This window comes from Phascolarctos cinereus, unplaced genomic scaffold (genome assembly GCF_003287225.1).
Source record: "Phascolarctos cinereus isolate Bilbo 61053 unplaced genomic scaffold, phaCin_HiC Scaffold_4;HRSCAF=312, whole genome shotgun sequence".
Classification (NCBI taxonomy): domain Eukaryota; kingdom Metazoa; phylum Chordata; class Mammalia; order Diprotodontia; family Phascolarctidae; genus Phascolarctos; species Phascolarctos cinereus.
In genome coordinates this window covers 513,692,675-513,714,278 of record NW_027555847.1, presented here as the reverse complement: position 1 = coordinate 513,714,278, position 21,604 = coordinate 513,692,675, and the positions used below count along the sequence as shown (strand labels likewise).

At 34.9% G+C, this 21,604-nt stretch overlaps 1 protein-coding gene across 7 annotated transcripts in view; it reads right to left on the bottom strand.

The window, feature by feature from the left end:
• Positions 1 to 21,604, bottom strand: part of PTPRM (protein tyrosine phosphatase receptor type M) — a 922,867-nt gene that overhangs the window by 522,264 nt on the left and 378,999 nt on the right. For all 7 annotated transcript variants that reach the window (XM_078153517.1, XM_078153511.1, XM_078153512.1 and 4 more), the window contains one exon: positions 19,224 to 19,517. In XM_078153517.1, coding sequence (XP_078009643.1) covers positions 19,224 to 19,517 — 294 coding nt within the window. The remainder of the gene's footprint in view (positions 1 to 19,223; positions 19,518 to 21,604) is intronic.

Below are 21,604 nucleotides of genomic sequence, written 5' to 3'. Positions count from 1 at the left end.
CATTATTTGGGTAGTTTGAAAGAAAGGCTTAGGAACTGAGCTGAGTATGATGGGGTGATTTTAAAAAAGTAAAAATGTAAGGAGAGAAAAAAATAATTATCTCATACAAATGAGGCATAAAAGGAAAAATTCATAGAGAAGAAGCTAGTAGAGGGGAGGGCGGGTAGTGTTAGAACCTTACTGTCACTGGGAATGGGTTAAAGAGGGAACTGTGTGTGTGTGTGTGTGTGTGTGTGTGTGTGTGTGTGTGTGTGCACATCTTCTAAATTAAAAAAGAAATACGAGGGCAAAAGGATAGGATGGGGGGAGAAGATAAGGGAGGGACTTTTAGAGGGGTGGGTAGAAAGCAGACAAGTGAAAAGGGATAGGGTAAATAGGGTGAGAAGGATAGTGAGGAAAAATAAAAAGGAGGAAAATGCACAAGTAATTGTATCTTAGAATGTGAATGGTACAAATTTACCCATAAAATAGAAATGGTAGCAGACTAAAAATTTGAATTCAACAATATGTTGCTTTCAGGAAATATTATAAAAATGAGAGATACACAATGATTAAAAAAGGGCAGGTGTAGAATTTATTATGTAAAAAGAGCAAGGATAGTAGTCAAGATCTCAGGCAAAGTTAAAGTTAAAATAGATTTAACCAAAAGTGAAAAATAGAGAAATTACACTGTGTCAGCAATATTATTCAATATTGTTTAAGACCATTTAAAATAGCTAAACAGAGTGAAATACCTGAGCACATACCTGCCAAAACAGACCAGGAACTATATGAATATAAACATAAAACACTTTTTTTTATACAAATAAACTCAGATTCAAATAACTGAAGTAATATTTATTGTTCATGGTTAGGTAAAGCCAATATAATTTTTAAAATGATAATTTTACCTAATCTATTTATTCAATGTCATCCCAATTAAATTACTAAAAATTATTATACTGAGTCAAAAAAATAATAACAAAGTTCATTTGGAAGAACAAAAGGTCAGGAACTTTTAAAAAAACAGGAAAAAAGATGTAAAGGAAGTAGATTCAGCAGTATCAGACCTTAAACCATATTATAAGGGAAAACATTGTTGAAGTGTAAAAAGGTTAATTTCTATTATTTTAAATTAAAATTTTCTGGTATAAATAAAACCTATATAGCCAAGAATAGAAAGGATGCAGAGAATTGGGGGGGAAACTTTCATAGACAATCTCTCAGATAGGAAGTGATCGAGTCGGAATATTGCTGTGGTGTAGGAAATGATGAACTGGTCAATTTAGAAAAACATGGAAAGATTTGGACCTATGAAGGAAGATGCTATCCGCCTTCAGAGAAACAGATGATAGGATATAAACATAGTACAGTCTTCCATATTTGTGTATGAATGAATATGTGTACATATGTGCATATTTATAGACATTTATCTATATGTATATATATCAACATTTAATTGTAGCTTTCTTTATGGTGGAAGGGGGAGGGGAAAAATAAAGTAAAACATGCTCACCAGAGAACAAAAAAAACCAACAAAGAAGCAAAGAAAAGCTGGGCAGCTTTGAAAACAATGTGTAGTATTTATTATACAGATTTTCTTAGAATGGAAATTTATTGTTTTATATTGAATCCTCTCTTATGGTCTGCTGTGTACATGGGAATTTTTTTTCTTTGTTCATTTTGTATTTGTTTAAGATTTTAAAATTTACAAAAAAAAAAGAAAAAGAAAAAAAGAGATTGATGAATAGACATTATGCTGAGGTGAGTATGGAGTGAAAAAAACCCTTCCTCAAACTTCCAAGGCCCTGGTAACTGACCAACAATTCACTTGCTTTCAAAATATAATAACATATGTGTATGTGTATAAAACAATTGTTTGAAGCAGCTCAAAAGTAATTACAGTAATTTCATACAATTGAAGTAAAGTTGTTTTTTTTTTTTTGGTGAGGCAATTAGGGTTAAGTGACTTGCCCAGAGTCACACAGCTAATAAGTGCTATGTGTCTGAGACCAGATTTGAACTCAGGTCCTCCTGACTCCAGGGCCGGTGCTCTACCCACTGTGCCACCTAGCTGCCCCTTAAAGTTGCTTTAAATTTAGTTTTAGAGCACAGTATACAGAGCTAACTGTCCTAAGAAGTGTAAAGAACACTTAATTTATTGTACGGAATATCATTATTTATTAATCACGAACAGAAACTTTTCAGAAATTACCCTGTAACAATCAAATTATACATAATGGCCTAAATTAAGAGGGATCTTACCCAGCTAAAGAATTATAAAGGTAAACATGCATAATATAAAAGGAGAGACTACATGTAATATATTTTTTTCTCTTACAACAATATTGGATATTGCAAGGGTGTAAATGTTAGCTGTAAAAATGTGGCTGGAGACAGAGCCGCATCTATAAAAGGAAAATATATTACTATTCAACTATTAGGAATGTTTTTGCCTGAATAGTTATATTATTCATTCTACATGGGTAATCTCATGGATGTATACATATACATACACACATTTGTGTGTGTATAATTGACACAAAAGTTGTCCCAAATGTCCTACTCTAGTATTAAGCTAATTAGCTTAAAACTACACTAAGACTTTTGGGATATCCTGTATATAAGACCAAGCAGTCAAAGGATACCAACAGTTTGCAAAGGAACTGCACATTATAAACAACCATGTAAAAATATGCTGCCATTAATAGGACAGAAATAAAAATTAAAACAATTCTGTTGTTTCACCTTATCTATCAGACTGGAAAACATGACCAAATATATAAATAGTCAACATGGAAAGAACTGTAGAAAGACAGGCAAATTAATATACTATTAATGGAACTGTGAACTGGTTCAACTGTTCTAGAAAACAATCTGGAATTATGTGGAAAAAAATCACTAAACCATTTGTATCTTTTGAGGTAGTGATTCTACTACTGGACATATACCCAAGGGAGGGTCAAAGACAGTAAAAAAACAAATAAACAAACAAAACCTCTCACATCACATATATCAGAAATATTTGTAGCAGCACTGTCTATAATAGCAAAAACTATAGGAGGCAGCATGACACAGTGGTTAGAGATCTAGCCTTGAAGCCAAGAAGACCTGTGTTAAAGTCTTACCTTTGTTACACTGGTTATATGACATGTAACTGTGGTACATGGGTGTGTGACAATATTTTAGGAAGATCTCTAAGAAAATAAGTTTCCATGGGAAGAGGGATACCAATTAAACCACAAATCCAATTCCTATCCTGGAAATGTAATGAGGAGATGCTTCACCAAATTGTGGTGTCTGAATAAAATGGAATATCATTGAGCCATAAGGTATGCCTCATGTCAGGCATTCAAAGAAACCCAAGCATCTTTCTGTCTGATTTTGCTTTATACAGTTTCTCTTCTCTCAAACAGAAACCCTGCTGATCAAGTTTATTGAGACCATGTCCCATTCCTCCTTAGAGGAATTACTCTACTAAGCCATCCTGATTGGTAGATAACTAAAAAAATCCTCATCTAATCTATTACATCTAAATGGCTCCAGGCCATGTTTCACAAGCCATCCAGCTTGTCACCAGAAAATTGGACCCTACTAGGAATCTTGTCATTGTCCTGCTGCTGTGTACTTCCAACAACTTCTACTTTGTTTTTCAGTTTTTGCTTTTTGCCCTATTAGAATTTAGCTTCTTTGAGGGCAAGGGCTATCCCACTTTTGTAGCTGTATTTGTAATACGTCACGTAGTGTCTGTCACGCAGAAAGTATTTGGGAAATATTTATTCTTTCTTTCATTCATTAATTACTGGGAAGATTACACAAACTGGTGCTGAATAAGGGGAGCATAACCAAGGGGACATGATATACAGAGAGTTCAATAATGCAAACAAAAACAACAGTGAAAGAAACCAAACTCTAATTGTCATAACTAATCTTGGCTCTTGAAGAGCAGATGTGAAACCTATTCCCTTGTCTTCATAGAAAGGTTTCTTTAGCTGTTGTTTTCCATATGTTAGAAGATATTGTTCAATGGGAGTAAGGGAATAACAGGGAATAACTGTGATATAAAAAGCAGAAAGCATTAATAAAACAAAAAAGAAAGTACCAAGAAGACATTTTTTAAATGTACATCTCAGAACTTTATCCCTTCAGACTACTGTTTTGAAATCTGCTGAAATGCAGATACTTCTAGGAGTGGGTAAAAGCTTAAGCTGTTAACAGTCATTTACCTGATAGTGAATGACAGTAGATTTTGATTTGGGGGAGGGGCAGCTGAAAATGTAAGAATACCAGGTTTCTTTGGTGATATGAAAGAAAAACTACAGGGGACAAAAGAATCATGTAGCTTGATGAAACCTATAATTCACTTAATTTACAATTTGTCTCTGACCAGATAAATCTTTATATCATAAACAAAAATTACATACCATTTAAAAAATATAAAGACATGGTAGGAGCCTCAATTCTTTATTAATAGCAGTGATTGATATTGATATAGTTGTATATTCACTGCCTTGCTTGAGTCTCGCAAAAATCCTGGGGGGAATATTCCTCAGGTACCATTATTCCCATTTTATAGAGAAGGCTGTTGTTTCACCTCATCCATCAGACTGGAAAAGATGACCAAATACATAAAAAGTCATCACGGGAGGAACTGCAGAAAAACAGGCAAATTAATACACTATTAATGGAACTGTGAATTGGTTCAACTGACTTGCCTATGGTTATCAAATTCCAGCCATGTGTAATTCACAGATTTGAACTCAGATATTTTTCCTGAATCCAAGGCCAGCACTGTCTTTCCTCTACCACACTTTCTCTCTTAAATTCATGTTCTTACAACTGAGTTATTTTTCTTTTCTCTTGTACAGGTAAAGCAGAAATCTAAGTGTATCCTCTCTAGACCAACACAACCACAAGGAAATTCACTGGAAGCTTAAAAAACTCATCTTCTTCAATGGAACTTTTTCAGAATTCCATGCCAAGGAGTAGAACTGACTGGTTTGAAATTTATTTCTATTTAGTCCTTCTGGTGCAGATGCTAATGAGATGTGAAATGGTCCCACTTAAGCAGCTGGAGAGAGAGAGAAGTAAAGGATCTGGAAAATCAGTACCTGAATAATTCAGAACTGATAATCTGACTATCTAACTATCTATCTATCTATCTATCTATCTATCTATCTATCTATCTATCTATCTATCTATTCATCTATGCCAAATGTAGGTATAGACATGGAGGATCATTTTCATAGTCTCAGATAGTCCTGATCTTTCTACTGCTTCTAAGGACATCCTGTAGTGCTTTTTAAAAATTTATCTACAATGCTTAGTTTTGGCATAATGTTATCACTCTTACTTTCTAGATGGTCTTTCCACTTCATGTTAAAAGCCACAAACTAGAGAGTGTGTAGTGCAGTGGAAAAGCTACTCTCTTTGGAGTCAGAAGATGTGACTCAATACACTTTTCATTGGGCAGACCCATTAAACCATTAGTTTCCTCTTCTGTAAAATGAAAGGAGGTGAACAAAACTGGATTTAAATTTTCTTCTAGTTATAAATTTGTGATCTAACACAATAGACATTTGAAGTTAATTACTGACTATAATCACAAAATAATGATTTTCAACTAATTTTTATTGCAGCTCTTTGCATGAATTAAATTATATACGCAGAAATAGATATGGGACATATATATATATATATATATAGAGAGAGACATATATGTACACTTTTACATGTACATTTGTACATTTAGAAATACTTAATATTATGATGCTTAATAATTAAATATTAATTTGAGGCTAGGGTGACAAAAATGTGATCATGCTTCTAGTTATATCTTATAATAAATATAGCACTTGATTGACATTGAGTTCTATTCAGAACACATTAAAAAACCAAGAAATGAACTTACAAACCTTTTAAAAAGCTAAAAGATATGTTACAAAGTTGATGGACTAATATTTATGTACTTCATTCATAGGAGAGCACCTCAGGCCTTCACTCACTTTCTAATGGCCTTACTGTAGTTTCTAAATGCTACAATTTGGTTTAGGAAACTCTTTGGGTCAGTAGCTATTCAAAAGCACTGGGGTATATGGAGTGTTCAGGGTAGTACTCCATGTCTACGCCTGGATTCAGCACAGATGGATTTTTAGCTAGCTAACTAGAGTGAGTCAGCTCTGAATCATTCAGGGCCTGATTTTCCAGGTGCTTGATTTCTCTCCCTCTCCAGGTGCTTACTGAGCTCTTTTCAGAGTTGTTCATCCATCTTTGGTGTCCACCTTCACCCAACTCTCACCTGTGGCTCCAAGAAGGTATATAGCATGTACAGTGGCCACACTCTGTTAAAACCATCTTGGTAGATGACAGAAATCAGGTTGAGGGTAACTGAACAGCCTTAAACCTGTGGGTGAGTTAGGAGGATGTCAGCCCTAAGCATGTGAAGATTTTCCCCAGCAGAATGAGCAGAGAAGAACAATTTGTTCTAATGGCCATGAAGGCAGCTGAAGCAGGTGGTATGGGGTGCTTAGAGTTTGGTCAAGCATTGAAGACACCAACATCATCCACTGCACCCTGGGCAAGTCACTTAACCCTGTTTGCCTCAGTTTCCTCATCTGTAAAATGATCTGGAGAAGGAAATGGCAAACCACTTCATTATCTTTGCCAAGAAAACCCCCAATGGGGTCAAAAAGAGTTGGACACAACTGAAAAATAACTAAACAACAATCATATCAATTAGCTCATTTTGAGTTTGGGGCAATATAATGGCCTCTCAAGTCCATGTGGTTCCCTCTTATAATTCTTTAGGGAGTTTATATTAAATAAAAAATTAGGAGTACAATCACAATTATTTTGAACTCCCAGTTATGAAAATTCCTAACATTAAGCAGGAGCTTGACTCTCTGACTTTATTTACTTTTTTATCAATCTGTATTTAACTCCCGGCATCTTTGTGGTATTAGCAAAATTCAGGTTATTAGAAACATTTGGGTAAATCAGCAGCAAAATATGTTACAATGTTGCCAGACAGACACTGGAGGAAAACTCGGGGAAAAGCTGATGTTTTCTGGAACTTCCCTCAGTCCTTAAGGAAAAAGGTACAACTGGTAGTATCTGTCAAGTCTTCTGCTCTAAGATGCTTAGAAGGTCCATTGACCTTCTTCACCCTAGTTGTAAGCTTTCTTCCCCTTTCTTCTTCCAATGATTGCTCTTGGACTTCTGGTTCTTTCTGGTTCAGTTCTGCATGACCTAGCGCCTTCCTCTCCATTATCAGACTTTCAAAATTTTTTCCTGATTCTTAACTGACTCTTGCTTCACACAGACTCTTTAGAACGTATCCAAGCCACACACCCAATCAAAGCAGAATTCGTATTGTGCATAATTTTGATTCATGGATTTAAGCCCACTTAAAAAAGGTTACTACCTTCATATAGGGTCAGGGCAATCAGCAATCCATGGACCCTCACTCACTTTTACACTAAGAAATGGACATGAGAATGAAGTAGATTCCAGGCATGAAGGATAAACAACTCAAAGGAGTAGAGACAAGAGAAGAAATGTGTAGGAAGAAGCAAGAAGGCCAATTTGACAAGTAAATGTGTAATAATGCTGGAAACAGGAGGTTGGGGCCAAGTTGTGAAGGGCTTTAAAAACCAGAAGAGTAAGTGGTTCAAACTTTTAGCTAAGTGGTTCAAACTTTTGTATCTTAAGACTCCTTTATACTCAAAAATTACTGAGGACTTCAAAGAACTTTCGTTTACAGGGATTATATTTATCAATATTTATCACATTAGAAATGAAAATGGATAAAATTTAAAATATTTATTAACTCATTTAAAACCCATTACAATTTAACATAAAATATTTTATGAAAAAAAAGTTTTCAAAAAAAATTGTGAGAAGAGTGGCATCATTTTACATATCTCTTTAATGTCTGGCTTAATAGAAGACAACTAAATTCTCACTGCTGTGTGATACGTTCTTTTATTTGAAGTATGTAAAGAAAATCTGTCCTCACATACATAAGTGGTTGGAGAATGAAGAAGTGTTTTGTTTGGTTTTTTTTGTTTGTTTCAGGAAATTGGGGTTAAGTGACTTGCCCAGGGTCACACAGCTAGTAAGTGTCAAGTATTTGGTCTGAGGCCAGATTTGAACTCAGGTCCTCCTAACTTCAGGGCCAGTGCTCTATCCACTGTGCCACCTAGCTGCCCCTTGAAGAAGTGTTTTAATAGGTAAATAACTTCTTGGTAGTATTATAAAAACAATTGTGACCTCTCAGACCTTCTGAAAGAGCTTCTAGGGTGTGCAGACTTTACTTTGAGAACCACTGCTTTTAGACAATGTTATTAGTCATTTCAGTCACGTCCAATTCTTCATGTCCCCAGTTGGGGTATTTTTGCCAAAGGTACTAGAGTGGTTTGTCATTTCCTTCTCTAGCTCATTTCATAGATCTGGAACTGAGGCAAACAGGGTTATGTGACTTGCCCAGGGTCATAGAGCTGGTAAGTATCTAAGGCTGAATTTGAATTCAGGAAGATAAATCTTCCTGACTCCAGGCCCTGCACTCTATCCACTGTGCCACCTAGTTGTTCCTATTTTAAGCAACAAAGAGCTACTTACTGAATCATGGAATAACAATCAGATTGGCTGTGAGTAGAAGGGATTGGACATGAGTCAAGAAGAGGCTAATGCAATAATACAGGAAAGAGGTGTTAAGGTCCTGACCTAGGATGGTGGCTCTACAATTAAACAGAAAGAAATTTTTGAGAAAGAGTGAACAAAGACTGTACTTCTACTATTTATTCTAAGCTACAAATGTTAGGGGCAAATATCTTGTCCCGTAAAACACATCAGTAAAAAAATTAACACTGTTAACTTATTCTTCTCCCTTTACTGCCATAGGGCTTATTATATTGACAGCTATCACAGCACATCATACTTTATTTTTAAAAATCCATAAAAACAATTACCAGGCCATTAGCATGTACTTTTTAAAAGGAACTTAAAATATCTCTTATAGAATTACCAAACTGCTATAAGGCAAGAACTAGAAAGCACACACTGCTTTTGGCAATTGCCTTTGGTGTCAGATACTGATGGAAACCATTGAAAGATTGCTGCTGGTATAAATTACATTCTATGGATATAATCCACTACTAATTGGGGCATGGATGTTAATTAGACTACTTTGAATTAGTGGAGAGACAAAATCTGGAGCTGAAAAAAGTGGGGATGACCTGTTCAAGTGTGTGAAGAATAAAAATGGGGCTTATTTCAATGACATAGTGAACTCCCAGATAAGGAAACTTTTTCTACTAATTAAGGGAAAGCACATTCCTTGCAACTTAAAATTCTTAGAAAATTACCTAGAGTTTCAGTGTCTTACATAGTGTCACATAGCTACTAGGTGTTTGAATTACGTCTCCCTGGATCCAAAGTAGGCTCTCTACCCACCAGGCTGTGTTACTTCTGGCATATGTACAGTGGGACATGACATAATGTAACGCTCAGTATTTATATCTGAGGTCTAATATGAGTAATAAAGTTTATGCCCTTTAAGCAATTATATTTGCAAAAGAATTTTATTATTTTGATGTGTTCCAAATTCATTAAAAATATGTTGCCCTTTGGCAGATCTTTTTGAGAATTAGGAAACTGTTAATTTTTTCTCTTGGAAATAAACTTAAATTAAAAGTAAATTATGCCCCATTCAATTAGCTCTTTTGTCTTTATTAGTTCTGAATAACAGGCACACTTAGTTATGATCCCACTTCCCTAGAGTGCTTTTAGTTCAACAGTGTATGTCCAATTACACAGGGCTAACAAACTGCAGCTTTTGACCGTTTGCAGCACAACTCTCCGCTGTTTTTCATGGAAAGGGAAGAAGTTCTGATATAGTCTTTTTTTTTGGTTATTGTCTTTTTAAATGGTAAATATCGAGGCTTTCCATTGAAGAAAAAATCTGAGTATTCAGATCCACTGAATTCTCCCCATAGAAACATTTAAAAAGAAAGCATCACACTGTGACTTTTTATATAATATAACTCAAGACAGAGATATACTACCACCCATGTAATGTGATTTGGCATTCAAAAAATCAGAGTCTTAGCTTTGGAAGAGAACTCATCAAGTCCATCTCCTTACCTGAACCACACAGAATATTAAGGAGAGCTTTAAAATGGGTTACCCTGAGAGACACCTCATTTGGCTAACTGGAAAGATTATAAATTCAAATTAATTCAGTTAATTTGAAAATATTTAAAAACCTGTGTTGATGAAAGTTTCAATAACATGACATACTTTGCTCAGCAATTGAAAAAAAAATTGGCCTGCTAGCTAATGGTATTTTACTTGAGACAGTATGGTTCTTTAAGTTTCAACTTTGGTTCCCCAAAGGCCATGTCTATATGCAGAAAATCTCTCTCTAAGTGTGTATAAGTTATTACCATTATGAGAGCCTGCATTACTCCATGGTAAAGAAAATAGATAGGTATAAGATATAGAGAAATTATAACAAACCATAAATCTAAAACTCATACTGTTGGAATTATCAGAAACTATGGCGTTGACGGTCTCTGTTTGCTTTTAAAAAATGTAGGCTAAAATACATAGGTAAAATCTGAAAATTGCAAATAATAATAATAGCCAGCATTTACATAGTGCTTATTCTGTCCCAGGACTGTGCTAAGCACTTTACAAATGTTATCTCCTTTGATCCTAACAATAACCCTGGGAAGTAGATGTTATTATTATCCCCATTTTAGAGATGAGGAAAACTCAGGTAAACAGAGGTTAAGTGACTGGCCTAGGGTTACGTGGCTAGGAAACATCTTAGGCTAGGCCCAGCAGTCTAGCCACTATACCACCTAGCTGCCTCTAATAAATAACATAAAATAAATAAGTAAATACTAAATACAAATAAATACTAAAAGTTACTAACCTATTTTTTAATAAGTTCATTCCCTGATATGTCACTATTAGCTCCAGATAAGTTGGAGAATAACTATGATATCTGCAAGACTGCTATGCCTCTCTATATCATACCAATAGTTGTATTTTCTTTTATATGTGTCTTACTCCCTACCCCCAGGCAACAGAACATCTGTCTAGGGAAAGTTCCCAAAAGGCTCCAATTGTCACAAAAGTCATCCATTTTAAACTTTAAAAAAGTATTAATTCACTGAAACCTAAGACATTGCTTCAAATCTCCTAAGTATTTCATCAAGGTCCTGAGGGAGCATCTATGCAAAATACAATTAGCACAGTAATTAAAAAGTTATAATGGCTCTTCTCTTAAAAGACTGATTATATTAATTCTAAGAAACAGAACTGAGAAGGGCATCAAGTCACACCTTCCCATTATTATTGCTGTTATTAATTTGTCAGCACTTTTTCTTAACTCTTAGGGCCAGATGCCTAAAAGTAAAATTACATAGCATCTTAAAAGCCCACTGTGAAAGCCAATGCAACACTGTTAACCTCATTTTTCCATCAAGCTACCACTTAATGACTTAGATGATATTGGCTGAATATATTTACAAAGAGAGGATACTAGTTTAATGAGAGCTTTGGCTGCACATACCCAGAACATCTAACATGGAGAGACTCTGCTTATGGGAGAAGATGGCCTACATTCTCTTACACCTTAGATGAGGGCAACCATTTGTGACTGGCTAAGTAGATACAACAAGGACACACTCTCTCTTTCTTGCTGTATACAGAAAGGATGAAGGGTCAAGTTTACCCATAGAGTAGGCACCATGAACCAAACTGGTGAAAAGGGAAGGGCTCTCTTTCCTTGCTCTTCCCTTTTACTCTATGGCCCCAAGAAATAGGCTTGGGGTTGGCTTTTTGTTTGTTTGGGTATGTTTCATTTGTCTAGGGACAAGAATTCCAGGCTAGATGTTGAAGCCAGCCAATCCAGCAGGGAAGTCCTGAGAACGCAGGTGCCTGGGATTCAAACACAAGGTGGGGCTATGGACTTCAGGTTTGGGACTGTGTTATGTAAGAATTGAGATAAGCTGTGAACTTAATGCCCTCCCCCACCTTGGGGAGAGGTTTAGGGGGTGCAGTCTGAAGCAAATATTTCTTTGTAAAGGTTAATCAGACTGAAAAGGTTAATCAGACTGACAAAAGGTTAAATGGAACTGAGTTTGCTGCCCTACAATTGGAAGAACACCATCTTTGGGGGCTGAAACAACTAAGATGGTACTTATATGAGTAAAAAGAAGGTAAGGTATGTTGTAGCTGTAGAAAAAGCAAGATTTAACAGCCAGCTGGATATGTGGAATGTTGGAGAAAGAGAAGTCAAGGATGATGCTGAGATTATGAACCTGGGAGACTTGCATAAGTTGTATAGCATGCATAATAATGAGTTCAGTAGTGTGTGTGTGTGTATGTGTGTGTGTGTGTGTGTGTATACATATATGTGTGTGTGCTCATGTGTATCTGTGTATGTATATACACATGTATAATTTTTAAATAAATAAATATGCTATTTAAACACATGAATATTTATGTTCTGTATATATTTCGATTTATAGAAGTTGAAAGAATTCAAACATTACCTCCTTGAAGAGGTCCCAAAATGTAAACTCCCAAGTATACTAAGCCAAATTCCAAAGCTCTCAGGTAAAAGAGAAAATACTAAAAGCAGCCAGTAAGAAACTGCAGAGCTATACTCAAGATCACACAAGATTTAGCACCTCCTACTTTAAAGGAGTGGAGGGCTTGGGAAATGAAATCTTAGAAGGAAAAGAAGTTAGGATAACAAGCAAGAATAATATATCCAGCAAAACTGAGTATAATTCTTCAGGGGAAAAAAAGATACTTAATGAAAAAGAGTACTTTTAAGCATTCCTGATAAAAAGACTAGAAATGAATAGAAATTTTGATTTTCAAATACAAGACTCAAGAGGAGCATAAAAAGGTAAACCTGAAAGAGAATTCATAAGGAACTCAACAGGTTAAACTGTATACATACCTACATAAGAAGATAATACATGTAACTCCTAAGAACTTCACAATTATTAGGTCAGTTCGGAGTCTACATAGACAGAGGGCACAGGTGTGAGTTGACTATATTGGAATGATCTCACAAAAAAGGAAGGGGTGAGAAAGAGGGATGCATTGGAAGAAGAAGAATGGAGAAAATTTTCTCATATAAAAGTGGTGAATAAGGAACTCTTTATAGAGGAGGAGAAAATGGGGGTGCAGACAACACTTGAACTCACTCTCAAGTGAACTGGTTTAAAGAGGGAAAGATAAATAGACAGATGGATAGATAGATAGACAGACAGGAGATAAAAGTGGGGGCAGATTATGGGAGACAATGGTTAGAAGCAAAATAGACCTTTGAGGAGAGAAAAGGCAAAATGAGAGAGAAAGATAAACAAAAAAGAATTTAAAAAGATAAAAAAAATAAAATAGGATGGAGGGAAAAGCAGAAATATTAAATGCATCCTTTTCAAAGCATAATGCAATAGAAATTGCATTCAGTAAAGGACTATGGAAGCACAGCCTAGAAATTAATTGGAAACGAAATAATCTCATCCTAAAAAATGAGCATGCGAAAGAACAAAGAATAGAAAAATCAATAATTTCATTAAGGATAATGACAAGATAATATATCAATAATCAATAAATCAAGCCCTAATTTATACCTTTTGCCAATTTCTGAAGTGTGAATGTTCACATTGAAATTTTAACAATCTATTCTTAAGCTGTTTTGAGCTGGCTGTGGCATACTCCTAACTAAAATTCATTTTTTCTTGATTCCCCTGAAAGTAATCTTGAATCAATCTCCTGATTAACAATATTTCCTCTCAGAGTCTTCAAATTCCTAAAAGAAAATTATCCATTAAGTATTGAAATAATTTACATTTAAAAGAAATGGGAATAACTATAATAAGAATACATTATACAACCTTCAATGGTATTTAAACAAAATTTTGGCACAGTGCCTAAAGCCAGAAACAGGCTTTAAAAAAACCACAAAATTTAAGGGAATAATGGAAATGATTTGTTTTTCTTTTCACATCTACAAATCGGCAAAATAAAATAAATTCCACTAAAATGAATTTTTGCTTCCTTGTTCCCCATGCCTGGAATGTTCTCCCTCCTCATACTGCCTACTAGTTTCCCTGGCTTCCTACAAGTCCCAACTAAAATTCTACCTTCTACAGGAAGCCTTTCCCAGCCTCTTTTAATTCTAGTGCCCTCCCTCTCCTAATTTTTTCTTAATCTCCCTCCATATAGCTTGTTTGTAAATATTTGTTTCCTTGTTATCTTTCTCATTAGATTTTGAGCCTCTTGAGGACAGACACTGTCTTTTGTCTCTTTTTATATCCCCAGTGCTTTACACAGAAGATGTTTAATAAATGTTTACTGACTGATAATATTACTTGGGAATATAAAGGAATTAATCTCCAACACTTAATTTAATTCTGACCAATATGGAACATTGACCTGCAAGTTTTGTAAACCCAGCAAGAAAGTAAGCACATCATCTTACAGTTCATACCAGCCCATGGAGGAATTCTAAGATCACTATCTTTAGGAAATCAAATGTCAAGAATTTCAGGGAAAAAAAGCAAGTATCATTCCATGGCTAAAGACACTAAAAAATATAACAGCTCAAGAAGAAACAGTCTCTACTGTAAAATAAGAGATTTAAGCAACATAATCACTAATTATCTCAGTGAAGAGAAATAATACATCTAAGGAAATTTAAAAAAAACCTTACTGATGAACTCAGTAGACTTTAAAGGGACATGCAAAATTGGAAAATGGAGAACATGTGCAAAGAAAAATGTGGAAAAAATGGCACAGATCCACAAGAATATAGTCAAGAAGGCTGTCTCATAAGGAGACAGGCTCTTTAAAAAAAGTCAGCTGCAACAATAAAGGGTTTTTAAATCACAAAACTCAACTCTTATCTTACTTCTTACTGTCTTTCTTCAGGGATAATACTTTTGAATTACTTTTTGTTTTCAATTTATTTTTTTTCTCTTCCACCCCCACTGGGGGAAAAAAGAAAGGAAAAACTAAATTCTTATACCAAACATGTATAATCAAACAAAATAAATTCCCATATTGGCCATGTATCAAAATGTATATTTGATTCTGCATATTTAGTCCGTCACCTCTCTGACTGGAAAGTGAGCAGTGCTCTTCATCACTGGTCTTTGAAGTTGATTAAAAAAAAAAGGAAAAATGACAAATATTGAAGTGGCTGTGGAGAAATGGGCATGTTGATGTACTGCTGGAATGAGAATAATTTTCAAACTGAGAAGGTTCACATAAATACTTAAGAAAGAACTGAAGTCAATGACATAAGAGGGAGTAATATAAGAGTACTTATTTCTTTAAGATTAGTTCAAGTTTTTAGACCCAGAAAAATCTCATCCCAGGGTACTAAGAGACCTTAAAGATACGACCACAGAAGCACTGTCTGTAACTTTTTATGGTGAATAGAATTATTGAAGATTCATGAAACTATTTTCTAAAACAAAGGAAAAGGCAGATTTTAGAAACTGTAAACTATTCATCTTGATACGTATCTATAAAAAAATGTTTTTACATCATCATCTCAACTTTTCAAGTCGTGGTTTTGAGAGGCAGTCTAACAAGTGATTAGATGCAAGTCTATGCCACCAATGTTCCTTGTATAGCATATTTTTAAATTTCAAGAGAAGGCATGTGCCATATATTTATTTTGACAAGTCTGTATACATGGATAAAGTTTGTGTCTGGGATTACCTTATAGACTGAGCACAGAGATTTCCACATATTGATAAACTGATATCCATTTGTTTTCTTGTCAGTTTTTACTAGACACCTCTTACTTTTATGTCATCTTTTTACATGTCCCTTTCCACTTCCAGAAAGCCAACTCTTGATAAACAATGAGGAAAAAAAGCAGTTCAGCTAAAGTAACCAACATATGAAACCAATCTGACATTCCATGCATTGTTCCATACAGATGGCCTCACCTCTTCTCAACTATAAGAAGGAGGGGGGTATTTTGTCATAGTCCTTCTCTGCGACCAAGATCGGTTATTAAAATTTCATAGTATGTAGTTTCAGACAGTCGTTGTTATTATCATTCCTGGTTAATTTTTTTTTTATATTCCCTGTGTATTATTTTCCTGGTAAGTTTGCATCAGTTCATATATGACTTCTTTTTTTTTTGCATTTTTAATATTCATTGAACAGTATATAAGTATTCATAAAACAGTAATATTTTATTACATTCCTACACTAAAGTTTGTTTAGCTATTCCCCAATTAATGGGCATTTAACTTGTTTTCAGACCCTCACCACTACAAAAAGTGCTACTGTAATATTTTGGCATATATAAGAACTTCTTTTCTGTATTGACCTCCTTGAGATACATCTAGCTGACACAAGACTGCCAAAGCCTGCACCGGTTTTAGTTCTCTCTCTAAAGTGACCTAATTATTGTTTTCATTTGGCTTCATTTCCCTATTTCTCCATGACCACTTTCTTTACCAATGACAATGCCTTTATTTTTTCCTCCTCAATACCTTCATGAATCACAATGATAAATGCTAAAGCCTTAGAAGACAAAAACTTTTTCCTACAAATGTTATCAATTCTAAAAAAAAAAAATACAACGTGAAACATTATTTCTACCAGTGGAATGGCTGGCATCAGACATATTGTCTTAACACATATACACTGTCTACACGTAAAGATCAATTCAAAATCAAACTTTCATTCTCTATTCATTTCTTCTTGATGCATTTAAAAGCAAATGGTTGAGCTATTATAAAGAATATTTTCTTTTTTCTTTTTAAAGGTTGCATTCTCACCAGCTACATTGCAATGTGGGAAAATGTTATGAAATTCTTTGTGAATGTTTGTCACACATTTGCATAGTGCCTATCTCAGGAGCTAAGATAAGAGACACAAAACCAGGAGCAGAGAGGGAAGAAATCAAAGAAAAGAAAGACTCTCCATGAATACAAGAGATCATTGATATAACACATTACTAGACTTCAGTAGGAGGCATAACTTCCAAATCTAGGAAGTTGCAAAGAGTTGCATTTTGCAGGGACGTTAATATGCTAGAGAGCATGTGGAGAAAGGCAACCAGGATACTGAAAGACGTCATGATTATTTCATATGAGAATCATTTGAAGCAACAAGGGATATTTTAGCCTAAAGAGCAGACACTGGTAGAACATGATAGCTGCTTCGAGTATTTGAAAAGCTGTCATGTGGAAAAGAGATTTGTTTCATTGTGCTTAATCCTAGAGGACAGATTTTAAAGCAATGGGTAGAAGTTGGAACAAGAAGTATTTAAAGAAAAAAAGCTTCTTTTTGATTGGAGCAATCCAAAAGTATAATGAGTTATCTCAAGAGATAGTGGAGTTCCCTTTACTAAAGGTCTTCAATTAAGGCTGAATTACTGCTTATTGGGTGTGTCGCAGATGGCATTCTTGTTCGCCTATGGTTGGAATTAAATGACCCCCCTGAGGTCCCTGCTAAGGCTGATATTCTGTGATCAGATCCTAACTTCTCTGTCATTTGCTAAGCTATTGCATGTCAGCTACTATTTGCTAATGTAAGATATAACAAAATATCAAAAACTCCTCAAAAAAATCACAAAACTAAATACTATGATCTGAATCAATTTGGATTCTTCCAAAACACATATCACACAGAATTTTCAGGAGGTAGGTTCAGTTATGAAATCAAAAGCAATGATCTGTGTCCACCATTTCCTCCCAAAGTTCAGGAATCACTATACTTCATACTGGGAGGCCATGAGTAAGGTAGGGAGAGAGAGAAAAGGTTTCTGAAACTCCGTTTCAGTTAAGGATCATTTGCAAGTGGACAAGCCAGAAATATCTGAACAACGGTCCTTATTCCAGCTCTTTGTAAGTGCTAATGATAAATGGCCATGGGTAGAGAGGATCTGCATCATGGTAGAATAGGTCTGATGACTGCTAAAACAGTTTAGCCACAGAACTTAATGTTATCCATTCACAAAATAATATATAGACACATTTCCCCATGGATTCACACCATTTATCCTAGCAATATTAAGCAGATCATTGTGAATTGTATGCCTACAAGTTCTTAGAGGATCTATTCTCTAAATCCAGAAGGAAAAATATCAATTGCAAATTTTAATACTTTTTATAAAGGTTTTTCTTTTTCCTTTCCTAGTGCTAATGATAAAATTGTCTTCTAGAAAAATATACAATAGAATTTATGCTTTAAAATTATTTTTATTACTCTTATTTTAATAAAGGATCTATAACAAAAATGAAATAAACATACTCAAGTAGTCAAAAGGGACTATTTAAACTTTTCTATCTAAAAGCACCTAACTTTATCATTTGTTTTTGAAACTAATAGGGCCTATGTGGCTGCTTCTCCCACAAGAATGACATTTAAATGACATTTAAAATAAGTATTTATTTTACCAATGTAAACCCTACAGATTTCTAATGAAAATGTCAAAATCACATTGCAATGTCCTAATATTATATTATACCTCTTCTTCGTACAGCAAAGTATTATCTTCATAGCAATATTCCTATGACTCATGCTTGTTTCTGTGTATAGATTTCCTGGTCGTTTTGTTTCAGTACAAAGGTATGTGCATTTTCTTCCTCTTTCACCTGCTATTTTGAGTTCTGAGATGGATAAAACCCAATGAAGCATAGTCATCTATATCTTCACAGTTGAAGAAATGAGATCTTTACACAGTCCACAAATCACCTCTGTCTGTTTGACAAATAGGTCCAATGCCAATGGCAAGTGGCCCTTCCATGAAATACTCATCAATAATGATGAACCTTAAAAAGTTATCCATTCCTTCATAGTACTATAGGGACTTTTTCTGGGGGTGTAGGGGGTGAGCAGCAAATAAGAACTTTAACTGTAAATGTTAAACCAATGGAACAAGACAAGAAATCTGACTTCCTGTTCTTTCTGAGGATACTGTGGTAAAAAAGTAGATAGTTATTCCTACAAACCTGAGAAGACATGTCTGCTCTATGAAACCTGCCCTATGCTATATGCTAACCACTATATACAGAACACTGACACACTATGATTCATAGTCACTGTCCACAAAAGGTAACTCGAGACTTAAGCCACAGTTCCAACCAGTGGTGGTAAGGATAAATCATATAACATAAACCTAATCCATGCAATACAAGGCAAGAGAGTTAAAGGAAATTCTCACTGTCATTTTGGTAACTCACCAGCACATTTGGTCCTTGTTCTTAGTGCTGGTCCAGGGGATCCAGTTCCTCCTTCCCCTGGTCTGGTGAGCAATACGCTAATTTCATATTCAGTATCAGGATCCAGGTGCCCAATTTTATAACTTGGTGAATCTACTGGCTGCCTGTCATTCCAGCTGCCACTTGCGGTGCAGTACTCCACCTCACGCCCAATAATGGGTCCATCCCCATTGATAGAGTTGGCATTCAGTTGTATCCACAAGTAAGTTGCTCCCACAGATGCAAGCTGAGGTGGGGCAATGGGAACAGGCGGTTCTGAAACATCAAACCAGAAAGGCATTTTTCAACCAAAAAGAAATCTTCACTTTCAAAAAAAAATGCTTCAGACTTAAAATATTTTTCTTAAATATATTAAGACATAATTTCAAAATGAACTTACAAAATAAAGTTAACTACTCAAGTTAACTTTAAAAAAATGTCTTTAAGCAATGCTGAAATCTGGGGATTTTACAATTTTGAGACCTTGAGTTTCTTACAAAAACTTCCAAACAGTATTCTCATCAATCTATTTATGAAGCTTAAACAATTCTATTCAGATCCCTACCCAGGAAACAAAAACCAGGCTGCCCTTCTCACACTAGGTAAGTGGCAAATGCAGTTTGAAAGAAACCTTCCTAACTGGAGGTGATATTTTATTTTTGCAAATCTACTTCCCTTCAAGTCATCATCATTTGAAAACACCATTGAAAATATCAAGAAAATTCTCGATCTCTTCCTAGTTATGTGAAGCTTTCTCATATTTCTATTGCCACAATAAAACTACTTTAATATATAGCAGAAATTAGTTAATTGTTTCTAAAAGGTTCCCATGAGTCTTCTACTTTTTCTTTTTAAATATATTTTATTTTTCACCAATTACATGTTAAAACAATTTTTTTAAACATTTGGTTTTTTTAAGTTTTGAATTCTAAATTCTATCCATCCCTCCCTCCCCCTTTCTCTCCCTGAGATGGTAAGCAATCAGATATAGGTTATATATGCACAATCATGCAAAACCTTTCCATATTCATTATTATGTACAAGAAGACTCAAATAAAAAATAATGAAAGAAAGTAAAAAATAGCATGCTGTAGTCTTTATTCAAACAGTATCAGTTCTTTCTCTGGAGATGGATAGCATGCTTCATCATTGGTCTTGGATCATTGTACTGCTACAAATAGATAAGTCATTCACAGTTCTTCATCACGTGTTACTTGTTGTACACTGTTACTGTGTACAACTTTCTCCTGGTTCTGTTCACTTCACTTTGCATCAGTTCATGTAAGTCCATGTAAGTTCTAAATCATCCTGCTTATCATTTCTTACAACACAATAGTGTTCCATCACAATCATATATCGCAGCTTGTTTAGCCATTCTCCAACTGATAAGTGTCTCTTCGATTTCCAATTCTTAGCCACCACAAAAAAAAAGCTGCTATAAATATTTTTGTACAAATAGGTCCTTTTCCCTTTTTCATATCTTTAGGATCTAGACCTAGAAGTGGTATTGCTGGATCAAAGAATATGCATGGTTTTATAGACCTTTAGGCATAGTTCCAAATTGTTCTCCAGAAGGGCTGGATCAGTTCACAGCTCCACCAAAGCATATTAGTTTCCTAATTTTCCCGCATCCCCTCCAACATCCATCATTTTCCTTTTTTTGTCACATTAGCTAACCTGATAGGTGTGAGGTGGTACTTCAGAGTTGTTTCGCTTTAATTTGCTTTTCTCCAATCCATAGTGATTTAGAGTATTTTTTCATATGACTACAGATAGCTTTCATTTCTTTGTCTAAAAACTGCATGTTCATATCCTTTGACCACTTATGATTCCTCTACATTAAGCTGTAGGCTTGTAGAGTCTGAATCTGCATAGAAAACCTCACTGCTTTTGCTAAGGGAAGATACAGTAATGAGACTGATTAACAACAATAATACCACACCCCTTATATTTTGGCAGAACTTATAGTACAAAGCATTTTTTGCAGAAATCATCCTATCTGATCATCTTGACAAATGGAACACAAAGCCTTTCTAAAGGAATACACAATCCTATGTTCTCCTGGTTGAAACTTGAATAAACTAATGACAACATTCCTCACATTATATGAATGTCTTCTATGTGGACTCAAAAGCCTTCTTCCCCCTAAATAATTATCTGGAAAGGAAAAGGTAGTTTCCCCAGTATACCAGTCAGATGCTACCTGAATGATTGTCCAAACCCAAAGAAAAATCCCTCCTCAGTGGCTGGAACCTATGGAGTTAACAATATCCTCAAAATAAATCAGGATAGGTAAGTTATGAGAATTGATATTATATATTTCTACTACTAATAACGTATTTTTCCTAGTGTCAGATAAAATA